General features: G+C 40.4%; 1 protein-coding gene across 1 annotated transcript in view; it reads right to left on the bottom strand.

Annotated features, from left to right (window-relative positions):
• The window catches only part of Lonp2 (lon peptidase 2, peroxisomal), a 105546-nt gene that overhangs the window by 51344 nt on the left and 39158 nt on the right, over positions 1-15044 (bottom strand). The window contains exon 8 of the mRNA XM_046435104.2: positions 9970-10111. Coding sequence (XP_046291060.1) covers positions 9970-10111 — 142 coding nt within the window. The remainder of the gene's footprint in view (positions 1-9969; positions 10112-15044) is intronic.

The following is a 15044-nucleotide window of genomic DNA, read 5'->3' as shown; positions in this document are numbered from 1 at the left end:
GTTCTTCTTTTCCTATTTTGATGCCTTTAATTTCTTTCGTCTGTCTAATTGCTCTGGCCAGTGTTTCGAGAACTATGTTGAACAGAAGTGGAGAGAGAGGGCATCCCTGTCTTGTTCCAGATTTTAGAGGGAATGCCTTCAATTTTTCTCCATTCAGAATGATGCTAGCCTGAGGCTTAGCATAGATTGCTTTTACAATATTGAGGTATGTTCCTGTTATCCCTAGTTTTTCTAGAGTTTTGAACATAAAGGGATGCTGTACTTTGTCAAATGCTTTTTCCGCATCTATCGAGATGGTCATATGATTCTTATTTTTAAGTCTATTGATGTGGTGAATAACATTTATTGATTTCCGTATATTGAACCAGCCTTGCATCCCAGGGATGAATCCTACTTGATCATGGTGCACAATTTTTTTGATAAGTTTTTGTATCCGAGTGGCCAGAATTTTATTGAGGATTTTTGCATCTAGGTTCATTAGAGATATTGGTCTGTAGTTTTCTTTCTTTGAAGTGTCTTTGTCTGGTTTAGGTATCAGGGTGATGTTGGCCTCGTAGAATGAATTTGGAAGTTCTCCCTCTTTTTCTATTTCCCGAAGTAGCTTGAAAAGTATTGGTATTAGTTCCTCTTTAAAGGTTTTGTAAAACTCTGCTGTATACCCATCCGGTCCTGGGCTTTTCTTAGTTGGTAGTCTTTTGATGGTTTCTTCTATTTCCTCAATTGATATTGGTCTGTTTAGGTTGTCTATATCCTCCTGACTCAATCTGGGCAGATCATATGACTTAAGAAATTTATCTATGCCTTCACTATCTTCTAATTTATTGGAGTATAAGGATTCAAAATAATTTTTGATTATCTTCTGTATTTCTGAAGTGTCTGTTGTGATATTGCCTCTTTCATCCCGTATGTTAGTAATTTGAGTTCTCTCTCTTCTTCTCTTCGCTAGCATGGCTAAGGGTCTGTCGATTTTGTTTATTTTTTCAAAGAACCAACTTTTAGTTTTGTCAATTTTTTCAATTGTTTCTTTTGTTTCGATTTCATTAATTTCAGCTCTGATTTTAATTATTTCTTGCCTTCTACTTCTTTTGCTGTTGTTTTGCTCTTCTTTTTCTAGGATTTTGAGATGAAGTATGAGATCATTTATTTGTTGGTTTTTTCTTTTTTTAAGGAATGAACTCCAAGCAATGAATTTTCCTCTTAGAACTGCTTTCAATGTGTCCCATAGATTCCGATATGTTGTGTCTGTGTTTTCATTAATCTCTAAGAATTTTTTAATTTCTTCCTTGATGTCTTCTATAACCCATTGATCATTCAGTAACCTATTGTTCATTCTCCAAGTGATGTATTCTTTTCCCTTCCTTCTTTTATCGTTGATTTTCAGTTCCATTCCATTATGATCAGATAGGATGCATGGTATTATCTCTACTCCTTTATATTGTCTAAGAGTTTCCCTGTGACATAATATATGATCTATTTTTGAGAAGGATCCATGTGCTGCTGAGAAAAAAGTGTAACTGCTTGATGTTGGGTGGTATACTCTATATATGTCAATTAAGTCTAGGTTATTAATTGTGTTATTGAGTTCTATAGTTTCCTTATTCAACTTTTGTTTGGAAGATCTGTCCAGTGGTGATAGAGGTGTGTTGAAGTCTCCCATGATTATTGTATGGTGGTCTATTAGACTCTTGAACTTGAGAAGAGTTTGTTTGATGAACATAGCTGCACCATTGTTTGGGGCATATATATTTATGATTGTAATGTCTTGTTGGTGAGCAGTATGTAGTATCCCTCTTTATCCCTTTTGATTAACTTTGGCTTGAAATCTATTTTATTTGATATGAGTATGGATACTCCTGCTTGTTTCCGAAGTCCATATGAGTGATATGATTTTTCCCAACCTTTCACCTTCAGCCTATGTATGTCTTTTCCTATCAAATGCGTCTCCTGTAGGCAGCATATTGTTGGGTCTTGTTTTGTGACCCATTCTACTAGCCTGTGTCTCTTGATTGGTGAGTTTAAGCCATTAACATTTAGGGTTATTATTGAGATATGGGTTGTTCTTCCAGCCATATTTGTTTATTTATGTTACTAAACATGGTTTGTTTTCCTCTTTGATTATTTTCCCCCCTTTAGTGTCCTACCTCCCACTGTTGGTTTTCATTGTTATTTTCCATTTCCTCTTCCTGTAATGTTTTGCCAAGGATGTTTTGAAGAGATGGTTTTCTAGCTGCAAATTCTTTTAACTTTTGTTTATCGTGGAAGGTTTTAATTTCATCTTCCATCCTGAAGCTTAATTTCGCTGGAAACACAATTCTTGGTTGGAACCCATTTTCTTTCAGTGTTTGAAATATGTTATTCCAGGATCTTCTAGCTTTCAGAGTCTGTGTTGAAAGATCAGCTGTTATCCTGATTGGCTTACCCCTAAATGTGATCTGCTTCCTTTCTCTTGTAGCTTTTAAAATTCTCTCCTTATTCTGTATGTTGGGCATCTTCATTATAATGTGTCTAGGTGTGGGTCTCTTATGATTTTGCACATTCGGCGTCCTGTAGGCTTCTAGGATTTGGGGTTCTGTCTCATTCTTCAAGTCTGGGAAGTTTTCTCGTATTATTTCATTGAATAGATTGCTCAATCCTTTGGTTTGAAACTCTGTCCCTTCCTGTATCCCAATGACTCTTAAATTTGGTCTCTTGATGTTATCCCATATTTCTTGGATGTTCTGCTCATGGTTTCTTAACAGTCTTGCTGAGCTGTCTATGTTCTTTTCAAGTTGAAATACTTTATCTTCATTGTCTGATGTTCTGTCTTCTAAGTGTTCTACTCTGCTGGTAGTATTCTCAATTGAGTTTTTAAGTTGGCTTATTGCTTCCTGCATTTCTAGGATTTCTGTTTGTTTGTTTTTTATAACCTCTATTTCCCTGTGTAGTTGATCTTTTGCTTCTTGGATTTGTTTATGTAATTCATTGTTGAAGTGATCTTTCATTGTCTGATTTTGCTGTCTGATGTCTTCCTTGAGACTCCAGATCATCTGAAGCATGTATATCCTGAATTCTTTATCTGACATTCCATCTGCTGCAGCTATTACCTCTTCTAATGTTGAGTTGACCTGCATTGCTTGTGGTCCTTTCTTTCCTTGTCTCTTCATACTGTTTGCGTTCCTTTCTACTTAGTGAAACTGTTGTGTTATTGAATTTTCCCCCTATATATTTATATTGGTCTTGTATAGTTGCAAAGTCTCCCTCGCAGGCGCGGGCGGCGGCTCTGTCCCTCTGCGGGCCGCTAGGCTTGTTCTGTGGGTGGTCACAGTTCTGTCTACTTTGCAGGTGCAGGCAGCGGCACTGCCCCTCTGCAGGCCTCTGGGGCTGTACTGCCAGTGGGTCGCAGGTCCGCCTACCTTGCAGGTGCGGGGGGGGGGGGCGGCCCTACCCTTCCTCAGGCCACTGGGCCTGTTCTGTCTCTCGGTTGCAGGTCTGGCCTGTTCTGATGGTGGTCACAGTTCCACCTACCTGGCAGGCGCGGGGGGTGGGGGGCGGCTCTACCCTTCCTCAGGCCACTGGGCCTGTTCTGTCTCTCGGTTGCAGGTCTGGCCTGTTCTGATGGTGGTCACAGTTCCACCTACCTGGCAGGCGCGGGGGGTGGGGGGCGGCTCTGCCCCCCAGCAGGCCCCTGGGCCTGCTCTGTGCGTGGCCACAGTTCCCTCTACCTTGCCGGTGCAGGGGGAGGGGGCAGCTCTGCCTCCCAGCAGGCCGCTGCTCCTCTTCTGCCAGTGGGTCGCAGGCCCGCCTACCTTGCAGGAGTGATTGGAAGCTCTGTCCTGCCGCGGGCCACTCGGCCTTTTCTGTCGGTGGTCACAGTTCCACCTACCTGGCAGGCGCGGGGGGTGGGGGGTGGCTCTGCCCCTCAGCAGGCCGCTGGGCCTGCTCTGTGCATGGTCACAGTTCCCTCTACCTTGCCGGTGCAGGGGGAGGGGGCGGCTCTGCCTCTCAGCAGGCCGCTGCTCCTCTTCTGCCAGTGGGTCGCAGGCCCGCCTACCTTGCAGGAGTGATTGGAAGCTCTGTCCCGCCGCGGGCCACTGGGCCTTTTCTGTCGGTGGTCACTTGGCAGGGGCGGGGGGTGGTGGGTGGCTCTGCCCCTCAGCAGGCCGCTGGGCCTGCTCTGTGCGTGGTCACAGTTCCTTCTACCTTGCAGGTGCAGGGGGAGGGGGCGGCTCTGCCTCTCAGCAGGTCGCTGCTCCTCTTCTGCAGGTGGGTCGCAGGCCTGCCTACCTTGCAGGAGTGATTGGAAGCTCTGTCCCGCCGCGGGCCACTGGGCCTTTTCTGTCCGTGGTCACAGTTCCCCTACCTGGCAGGCGCGAGGGGTGGGGGGCGGCTCTGCCCCTCAGCAGGCCGCTGGGCCTGCTCTGTGCGTGGTCACAGTTCCCTCTACCTTGCCGGTGCAGGGGGAGGGGGCAGCTCTGCCTCTCAGCAGGTCGCTGCTCCTCTTCTGCCGGTGGGTCGCAGGCCCGCCTACCTTGCAGGAGTGATTGGAAGCTCTGTCCTGCAGCGGGCCACTCGGCCTTTTCTGTCGGTGGTCACAGTTCCACCTACCTGGCAGGCGCGGGGGGTGGGGGGCGGCTCTGCCCCTCAGCAGGCCGCTGGGCCTGCTCTGTCCGTGGTCACAGTTCCCCTACCTGGCAGGCGCGAGGGGTGGGGGGCGGCTCTGCCCCTCAGCAGGCCGCTGGGCCTGCTCTGTGCGTGGTCACAGTTCCCTCTACCTTGCCGGTGCAGGGGGAGGGGGCGGCTCTGCCTCTCAGCAGGCCGCTGCTCCTCTTCTGCCAGTGGGTCGCAGGCCCGCCTACCTTGCAGGAGTGATTGGAAGCTCTGTCCCGCCGCGGGCCACTGGGCCTTTTCTGTCGGTGGTCACTTGGCAGGGGCGGGGGGTGGTGGGTGGCTCTGCCCCTCAGCAGGCCGCTGGGCCTGCTCTGTGCGTGGTCACAGTTCCTTCTACCTTGCAGGTGCAGGGGGAGGGGGCGGCTCTGCCTCTCAGCAGGTCGCTGCTCCTCTTCTGCAGGTGGGTCGCAGGCCCGCCTACCTTGCAGGAGTGATTGGAAGCTCTGTCCCGCCGCGGGCCACTGGGCCTTTTCTGTCCGTGGTCACAGTTCCCTCTACCTTGCCGGTGCAGGGGGAGGGGGCGGCTCTGCCTCTCAGCAGGTCGCTGCTCCTCTTCTGCCGGTGGGTCGCAGGCCCGCCTACCTTGCAGGAGTGATTGGAAGCTCTGTCCTGCAGCGGGCCACTCGGCCTTTTCTGTCGGTGGTCACAGTTCCACCTACCTGGCAGGCGCGGGGGGTGGGGGGCGGCTCTGCCCCTCAGCAGGCCGCTGGGCCTGCTCTGTCCGTGGTCACAGTTCCCCTACCTGGCAGGCGCGAGGGGTGGGGGGCGGCTGTGCCCCTCAGCAGGCCGCTGGGCCTGCTCTGTGCGTGGTCACAGTTCCCTCTACCTTGCCGGTGCAGGGGGAGGGGGCGGCTCTGCCTCTCAGCAGGCCGCTGCTCCTCTTCTGCAGGTGGGTCGCAGGCCCGCCTACCTTGCAGGAGTGATTGGAAGCTCTGTCCCACCGCGGGCCACTGGGCCTTTTCTGTCGGTGGTCACCTGGCAGGGGCGGGGGATGGGGGGTGGCTCTGCCCCTCAGCAGGCCGCTGGGCCTGCTCTGTGCGTGGTCACAGTTCCCTCTACTTTGCCGGCGCAGGGGGAGGGGGCGACTCTGCCTCTCAGCAGGTCGCTGCTCCTCCTCTGCTGGTGGGTCGCAGGTCCGCCTACCTTGCAGGAGTGATTGGAAGCTCTGTCCTGCCAAGGGCCGCTGGGCCTTTTCTGTCCGTGGTCACAGTTCCCCTACCTGGCAGGCGCGGGGGGTGGGGGGCGGCTCTGCCCCTCAGCAGGCCGCTGGGCCTGCTCTGTGCGTGGTCACAGTTCCCTCTACTCTGCCGGCGCAGGGGGAGGGGGCGGCTCTGCCTCTCAGCAGGTCACTGCTCCTCCTCTGCTGGTGGGTCGCAGGCCCGCCTACCTTGCAGGAGTGATTGGAAGTTCTGTCCCGCCGAGGGCTGCTGGGCCTTTTCTGTCCGTGGTCACAGTTCCCCTACCTGGCAGGCGCGGGGGGTGGGGGGTGGCTCTGCCCCTCAGCAGGCCGCTGGGCCTGCTCTGTGCGTGGTCACAGTTCCCTCTCGCAATTTTATTTAATAACTAAATGTGAACATATATCAATTATAAACATGATAAAATCTGGTAAGAAAATAATTCTGTAATTTCAAGTCTATTACTTAAAAGGAATTTCCTTACTTCTAAATGCTATTCAATAACAGACTTGTTTGAACTCTACTGTTTACCACTATTTGTTTATTAAATAGTTACACCTATTTTTATTTATTAAATTTTCAAAAGATGATATCTATATTTTGAATATCCTTTTGGACAACACTTAGCTGGAAATACATTCTATTTTACATAAACAACAATTCCATGGAAGCTCAAGGAAATGGGCATGACTTATCAATAAACATGAAGACAATAAGAATCTATAGGCAGGGTTGGGGTGGTGGCTCAGTGGTAGCGTGCTTGCTTGGCATGTGTGAGGTCTGGGTTCGATTCTCAGCACCGCATATAAATTAATAAAATAAAGGTCTATCAACAACTAAAAATATATTTAAAAAAAAGAATCTATAGGCAAAACAAGTTGATTCTTTAATTTATTCAGAGTAACTACTCTAGGTTAATAATGTAAAGCAATTTTAAAAATATTTAAATTTTTTTTAAATATTTAAAAATAATATCTAGATGTTGTTTTTGTTGTTGTTGTTTGTACCGGGGATTGAACTCAGGGGTGCTTAACCATTGAGCTACATCCTCAGCCCTTTTTATTTTTTATTTTTGAGACACAGTCTCACTAAGTTGCTTAGGGTCTCACTAAGCTGCTGGGACTGGCTTTGAACTTGTGATTCTCCTACCTCAGCTTCCAGAGCCACAAGGATTATAGGTACCACCACGCACAGCCTAGATGTCTTTATTGTAAAAAGTTTTCTATGTGGAAAGCTTAAATCTACCCTCTTGGATCTTCCAAACTCTTAGTAGCGTTCTACTTTAAATCAACTGCCAAAACAGTGAGTATCAAGGTGGATATTAGAAAAAAAAATCGTTTATCAATGATAAAACCTACAAACATTATACTTGGTGACAATTTAAAATATACTGTACAACAACCAAACAGATTGGGAACTTAATCATTTTCCACGACTTACAAAGCTCTCTTTGAGGGACTTCTTTAGACTTCCAAATGCAATTTGTTGAAAAACTTAAGTATCAGTGAATTAGTGTAAAATTTGTTTTGAAAAGATAGTTATAAATGTTTAATTGGAGGATCTGTCAGATTACCTGACAAATGTACCAATGTCAATTAAACTAAAAGCCCAAAGGTATTACCTAAGAAAGCACTAAAATCTGAAATAATGTTCATTATTTTATTGTTCATAATACTGCAGAGTAAACCAGTTACTGAACCAGAATAATTATTGTATGATTAAAAATGAACAAAAACCAAACAAAATCAGCCCTCATGTCCAAATTAGGAGCTTTTAAGTAGGATAATTGTATTTTTTATTGTCCAGACAGAACCCACTTCTAAGACTAAAATGGAGTGCAATTAATAATTAGGCATTATCCAAGACTGTTCCAGGCAAACTAAAATGTATGATCTCCTTGCTTCTAATACACATGCCTGAGGCCATCCTGTTCTAAGATTAGAAAAGCCAAGAAGAAACAGGAAGCCTAAGGGAACTAAAAGCAAGGAAATGAACAGTAAAAAATAAAAACTTTCAAAGTAAGTTTTCTCAATTATACAAATCAATGTGAATTAATAACATTTTACTTAAACAAGGGTAAAAGTGGTAGGAGTAAAGGCAATAAGATAAAGAAGACTGGCTGAAGTGATTTACCAAGCAATCAGGTCTCACATCCCTTCCCCCACCCCAGCAAAAAAAACGGGAGGTTTATTTTCTTAAGGACATAAAACAGTGGCTCTCTGCACAGGGGACAAGGGGCACAACTGAGAAGAGCAGGCACTTTTGTGAGAACAAGGCCTCAGGCAAAGGAGCTCAAGCACAAGTGGAACGCTGGGATACTACCTCACCCCCAATCTTTCTCCCCCAACTAGGTTTCCAGAGGGCTAGCCAATTTAAACAGCTAAGAAGAAAGACATAAAGTTACTGACAAGAGGTTCCTCAACCAAACAGCCCAAAGAGAAAATCAATTGTGAAATTCAAAATCAATAAGCCCTATTCCTGTGCTCACAGTTTCCAGTCAGATTTTTTATTGCTCACTTTTAAATATGAATACATAAACAACTAAAGAATTTCCAGAGGGTTAACAAAAGACTCTAACATAAAAGATACAAAACATAAACAGATAAAAGCAGCTTCAAGTGAAGGGAAATATAAAAACCAAAAAATCTATCAGTGGCTTTCTCACAGAGGTTAAAGGATATGTTACAACTACTGAATGGAGAGCAGCATACTATAAAGTAATATGCAGAGAAGTAAAAACAGAAGTTTCTGAAAAACACATAGAGAGTTTTTAAAGATGAAGCTGAGGAAGTCTGCACAGAAAGTAGAGCAAAAAATAAAAGAGAGAAAAGAACACAATTAAAGATCTCTAAGTAATAGGAGTTCCAAAAAAATGTGAGGGAAAAAAATCATCAACTAAAGAATTTGAGAAGATTTTCCAGAAATAAAGATTAAGAATTCAAAGACTCTTTAAAACATCAACAAAAATGGATAGAAAGAGACTCATATCAAGGCATCCTAGATTACTGCAAAATTTCAGCACACAGACAAAAGGAAGGTCCTAAAAGTTTTCAAAGAGTAAAAAAAGGATCAGAACATGATTTTTATCAACAGCAATACCAGTAGCCAGAAAACAATGAAGGCAAAGTAAAATTCTGCAGAGAAATTGTTTCCAACTCAAATTCTGAACTCAAACTACCAATCAAATATGAGAGACACAAAAATATTTTGGAATAAAAAATCTACTAATATTTACCCACGTAAACTTTATACGAAGTCATCAACATTAAACAAAACAAAACAAACAAAGAGGGAATAAACCAGGAAAGAGACAAGGAATGTAGGAGACAGGAAATCAAACATGGCGGGAAGTGGAGAAAGATCCTACGAAGATAGCCGTGCACCAGATGAAGGAAACAACCAGTTAAGATTGGAAGCTTTACGAAGATAAAATTGATAGAGAACCTAAAATGTTTGAATGTCCTAAAAGAAGAACAAGACAACTAGAAAAAGTAAACAGAAGAAACAAGTCCAGTAGATCTTCAAAAACATGTACAGAAAAACAAAAAAAGGATCAGGAAAGGAAAAATGATCAACTGTGAAATGTATTTACATGATAATTTAAATGTAAATACTTAATAGTGACAATAAAAAAGATAAACTCTATAATGAAAGATTTGGAGTATAAAATGATACATTAGGGGTAAAAGAGAAGAAAAAAGGCAAAAATCTTCAACTCCTACAGAGGGAGACTACAAATAATGCCAAAAGTTGAAAATTCAAAACATAGCAATATATCGAAACTATTTGAAAAAATGGAACTGATCCATAAAATGTTAAAGAAGTGCAGAACAGGAAATGGAGGACCCAGGGAGAGACTCCTTTGATGCTTTTGGTCATAACCTTATAGAATTACTGATCTCTGTAGAAAATTTTGGTAAGCTAGTTAATATAAAAAAAAAGAAAAAAGAAATGAAAAGACTTACCAGAATGAAGAGAAAGAAATATCCAAGACATTTTTATTTAGCTGTCAAATTGCTTCGAATTTTAGGCTATATCAAACCGTTCCCATAACTGATCACACACCAATGTGGATATTATGCAGATATGATCTACTCTCATTCACGCTCTAAGTGTGACTATAAATAGGGAATTTTCTAAAACTTACCTCAAGCAAAGCTGCTGCAGGGTCACCCTGCAGACTTTTCCCCAGTTTGTCAACCTCATCTAATAGGAACACGGGATTATTAACTCCAACAGTCTTCAAGCCATTGATTATACGACCAGGCATACTGCCAACATAGGTTCGCCTAGAGAAAGAAGGCAGCAAATTTACAACCATGAGATGAGGAGGAAAGAACAATATCACTTAGAAATCAAACTTGAGGCCTGTAAAGAAGTAATTCAGCTTCACCACAGCATACCAAAGAGCTCTCTCTCTTTTTTTGATGTATTATGGTACATCAAAAATTATTAGATTCAATTCTTATTTTCTACTTAATTCTGGCTACAAGCTGACCATGATATTAGAAGAACTATATCTTGTTTTTGCATTTAGTAAAACAGGAAAAACACCACACTTAATCCACACAGTTTTGGCTGTTCGTCTGAGATTCCAAAATGTCCAGTGGCCCTGTGAATTTAGTTTTAGTTCCTAAAACTCTCATGGTTTTCCCAGAGCACCCTTTTGCTCCAATATAACAACCATTTTACATATTGAAAGAGCTGCCCTAGGACTGGCTAAAACATCATCTTCATGAAGGAGACTAAAAATGGGCTCAAAGGGCCAATCAGAAGGTGGACCCCCTCCACCATAATAAATAATGAACAACAAACAAATTAGAAAAACTCCAAACTTTCAAAGACAATAATTACCTTTGAAAAGTAACAATCTGTTGTTAGTTGTAGTAAGAGGGTCTGAGATCACCAGTATTTATGTCAAAATTCCATTATTTTGGATTTCTGAACTATATACATCACATATATATTAGGTGGCATAACCAAATTCTGCCAGATATTTTGTTGAGCATTAAAATTTTAGAAGCTGTTTTATCATACTTGAATAAAGACAATCTACATAATTATGACAGATGTAGAGTGTGGTATGAAATAAAAACAAATATATTTACTAAAAGAAACAAATATATTTACTAAAAAAACTATGGTTACAAAGCTGGTAAAACTTTATTTGAAGCAGCAATTTATTAATTTTTAATTACACCCTTACTGTCTAAGTCAGGTGCAAAGCAAATGCTGTTTCTGAAAAGGCATAAAATGCTGACTGCCTAGAAGAAAATGATCAATGATAAATGGAACAGCAGCAGTTATCTCATGATCCACACAAAGCCGATTCACAGAGCAAGCCTCAATTCTGCCACATGACTGGTATAAAGTAGGACAGAATAAATAGAGTGACCTTTGAAAAGACAAGAAAGCCTTAAAAATGTCGTGGGAATGCCTTTCATCCAGAGCAGGTGACTAAGGCACTGGAACCAGATACAATAAACGTTGTACTGTTCGACCTATTATAATAAGAAATTAGCATATTCAAGATTTCAGGATGGGACTGGGGTTGTAAGTCAGTGGTAATACACTTGCCTAGCATGTGCAATGCCCTGGATTCAAGTCCCAGCACCATTAAACAAAAACAAAAACAAACAAACAAAAAATTCAGAACAGGAAACAGGAGAGACAAGATATGAAAATAATAAACTCTTTCAAATTATAATCTAGAGAACTCACACATTTGCTATTACTCATTTTAAGAGTGGTAAAAAAGAGAAATTTTCTTTTAAATCTCAAAGCCTCTGTGAGCCATATTTTGTTGCATTAATTACTTTTTCTTTCCTTTTTTGATAGGTAGCCTCACCAGTCTAAACCTAAGGTCATGGAGAGAAAATAATATTTTAAAAACCCTTTTTAGAGAAGTGGAAATCTAGATATTAGAACTATAAACAAGCAATTTCTCCTGAACTTCCCACTGCTTCCCAGATCCTACAGAACAAGGTTCAAACATCTTTGTCTAGAATTCAAGGGCTCTTCACAATCTAGCTCCTACCAGGTTTTCCCAACTTGCTTCTGTTACTCTCTTGTTTCATTCACAATCAAGACTCTATTATACCCCTCAGGGTTTTCTACCTTTGTTAATATGGTGTTTTCCTGTCTGCTATGATACGGAATGGTCTGAGTATTCAAGAAGGTCCACTTGGTCTCAGGTTGGTGGTATTTAGAAGGTGGTGCCTAGTAGGAAGACATTGGGAGTGGGGTATGTCCTTGAAAGGGGGTAAGATATTTCTTATGGAACTCTGAGTTAGTTCTTTAGAAGTTGTTATAACACTCTCTGCTTCCTGTTTGCAACATAATTCCTTGCTCCCACAAGTGCTCTTACCATTGTAATCCACCATGAGGTATAGCAAACAGGAGGAATCCTCAAAAGGGTCTATACGATGCGGTTTGGCCTTTTTAGACTCCAAAACTGACAGCTAAAAACTCTCTTTTCTTTGTTAGTAGCTTGCCTCAGGTATTTCATTATAGTTACAAAAATCTGACTAAAACACTTCTCTTACTCTCCCTACCTAAATCACAATTCTAAGAAAGCTTTCTGACCACCTCTCACAAAGTGACCTAATAAATACCTATAGCTTTTACTGACCCTACAATTTGTCTAATGCTTACCTACCTAATGACCTAGTTTTTACTCATGAGAATTATAACCTCTTCTAAAGAGGACATCAAGTGGACACTTGATGACAGCAATAGGGTATTATTATCGAGTAGATGCTGGATAGAGAGCTATAACGTTGTTCTCCACGAGATCCATTATGCAATCAACCCAAAGCATCTTTCTGCCACCACTGGTAGATAGATTGGTAGGTAGATAAGGTGATAAAAGCATTTGAGTGCTGCCAAGTGTGGTGGCATATGCCTGTAATCAATCCCAGAGGTTTGGGAGGTTGAGGCAGGAGGATCGAAAGTTTAAAGCTAGCCTCAGCAACTTAGCAAGGCCCTGTCTTTAAATTAAAAAAACAAAACAAAACAAAACAAATTGTTTGAATGCTACTTTGGATAAACTACTTGACCAAAGTCTCAGTTTCCTTATCTATAAAATTGAAACAACAGTGCCAATTTCATAGGCTGTATGAGAAAACAAACATAAAACACATAATAAACACCAATGTTAATTATTAATTGTTAATTTCAATGTTAATTCTTATTTTTCCAGCTACTTAAAAGACTAATTTTGGTTTCTTGGAAAAAGTACAAAAGCAGAAATCAGTACATCTGAATCTGAGTCCCATGAAAACTTCTGCTTTATGAAAGTAACTATTACAAATGTATTTTTATAGCACCAAGTGTACTCAATGTCCTTAATGTTCCTCAGTCACAGGTGACATCTCCCAAATACGCACCACTAGCATAGAGGTCAAAGCACAAAGACAGTCATTACCACTGAGTCCAAAAGTTATTAAGAATGTCTATACTGTGACTTCATATCGAAGTAAAGAATACCCAAGCTAAGAAATACATGAACGTGCCATCTTTTATTAATATTTTGATTCTAAAAAGGTGGTAGGTTTGATTGATTATTTAATGATTTAAGCCTCTCCTGAAAGGACATTTTTTCCTAAAATCAGAAGAAATAAAAATTACTAGCTAGATAACTAATTATTTAATGAAAAGATTTAATACTTATTTATTAAAAGAAAAACTTTTAGTTTTTCAGAAACTGCTCTAGAAATGTAGTAGACAATGTCTTATCTACATTGAATTTGTTTTAACATGTTTTTCTATTAGGTTTTATCAGAAGTTATGGAAGAATGCAATTCACTGACTGATAAGATTATATATTTTGAATAAATCCATAGAGTATGAAATCAGATGATGCAAAATGTTGCAATACACAAAGAAAATGTTCTCTTTCAATATCACCAAACAACTGCAACCATTTCTTACCTAATTAACATACCAAAATATCCTCCTGAGAAACTACATAAGTAGGAAATAAATGAAAGTGGTAATCTTTTACAAACTATGACTTTTTAAAGGGCAAATATTAGGCGTGAACATACTTTATACAAACATCTGAAAATTTGTGCTCTATATGTGTAATAAGAATTGTAATACATTCTGCTGTCATGTATTTAAAAAAAATAAAATAATAAAATTGTACAATCAACATAAAAAGGGCAAATATTAGTCTTTTCTATATTTCTCAAAATATAGCAAATAAAAAAGCAACATAGCATAATAAAGTTTATACAAAGTATATCACTTCAATGACTTATTTTTAAACCTGAATATGATTACCTAGAAATTCTTCCTCCAGTTGAAGTAAAAACATTCATTTAAAAATATACACATTCTGTTAGAACATTACAATGGTATCCCATTAATATAGGCAATTTGTATGTTTTTATATACCAGTTAAAATAGAATGAAAAAGGCTTAAAAAATTTAAATGCATTTAAATATATAAACATAAAAGCAAAATTATTATTTTTTTCAAAAGAAAAATACATAAATTCATATTTTTCTTATTATTTCCTCAGGCTTAATAGATTTATCATGACTATTCAACTAGCATATAAGATACACAAAACCAAACTTTCTAAATAGTTCAAAAATATTAATTATAAGATCAGCATTTTTTATTTTCCAAAAGATAGTTTGGTTTATGCTTCAAAAAACAACTATGGAAAATTAAAATATCATCTATTTTACTGCCTTATGTAATCAATTATCTTAGTCTGATCATACTTAAATACTTCCAAATCTAACATAATCCAAAATATATATATGTATTCATATATATATATACACACACACACATACACACATATACATACACACACACACACACACACACATATATATACTCACATACACATATAAATAGATATTTTTTTTTTATTTTAGGGGATTGTGTGTGTGTGTGTGTGTGTATATATATATATATATATATATAGAGAGAGAGAGAGAGAGAGAGAGAGAGAGAAAACGCACGCGCGAGCGAGAGAGTGCTCTGCCATACAGAGGTTAAACTTTTTATATATAGGCTCAGTATCCCTTATCTGAAGTCTTTCAGATTTTGAATCTTTTTGGATTTTGGACTACTTGCATATATATAACAAGATATCTAGGGAATAAGACCCAAATTCAAACATGAAATTAATTTATGTTTCACAAGTACTTTTTCATAGCCTAATGATAATTATACACACACACACACAATATATATATATA

This window comes from Marmota monax, unplaced genomic scaffold, assembly GCF_021218885.2.
Source record: "Marmota monax isolate L192 unplaced genomic scaffold, Marmota_monax_Labrador192_F-V1.1 WCK01_AAM20220418_F8-fsc00024, whole genome shotgun sequence".
Lineage (NCBI taxonomy): Eukaryota > Metazoa > Chordata > Mammalia > Rodentia > Sciuridae > Marmota > Marmota monax.
Note: the sequence above shows the minus strand (reverse complement) of the source record. Positions and strands in the feature narration are given on the sequence as shown.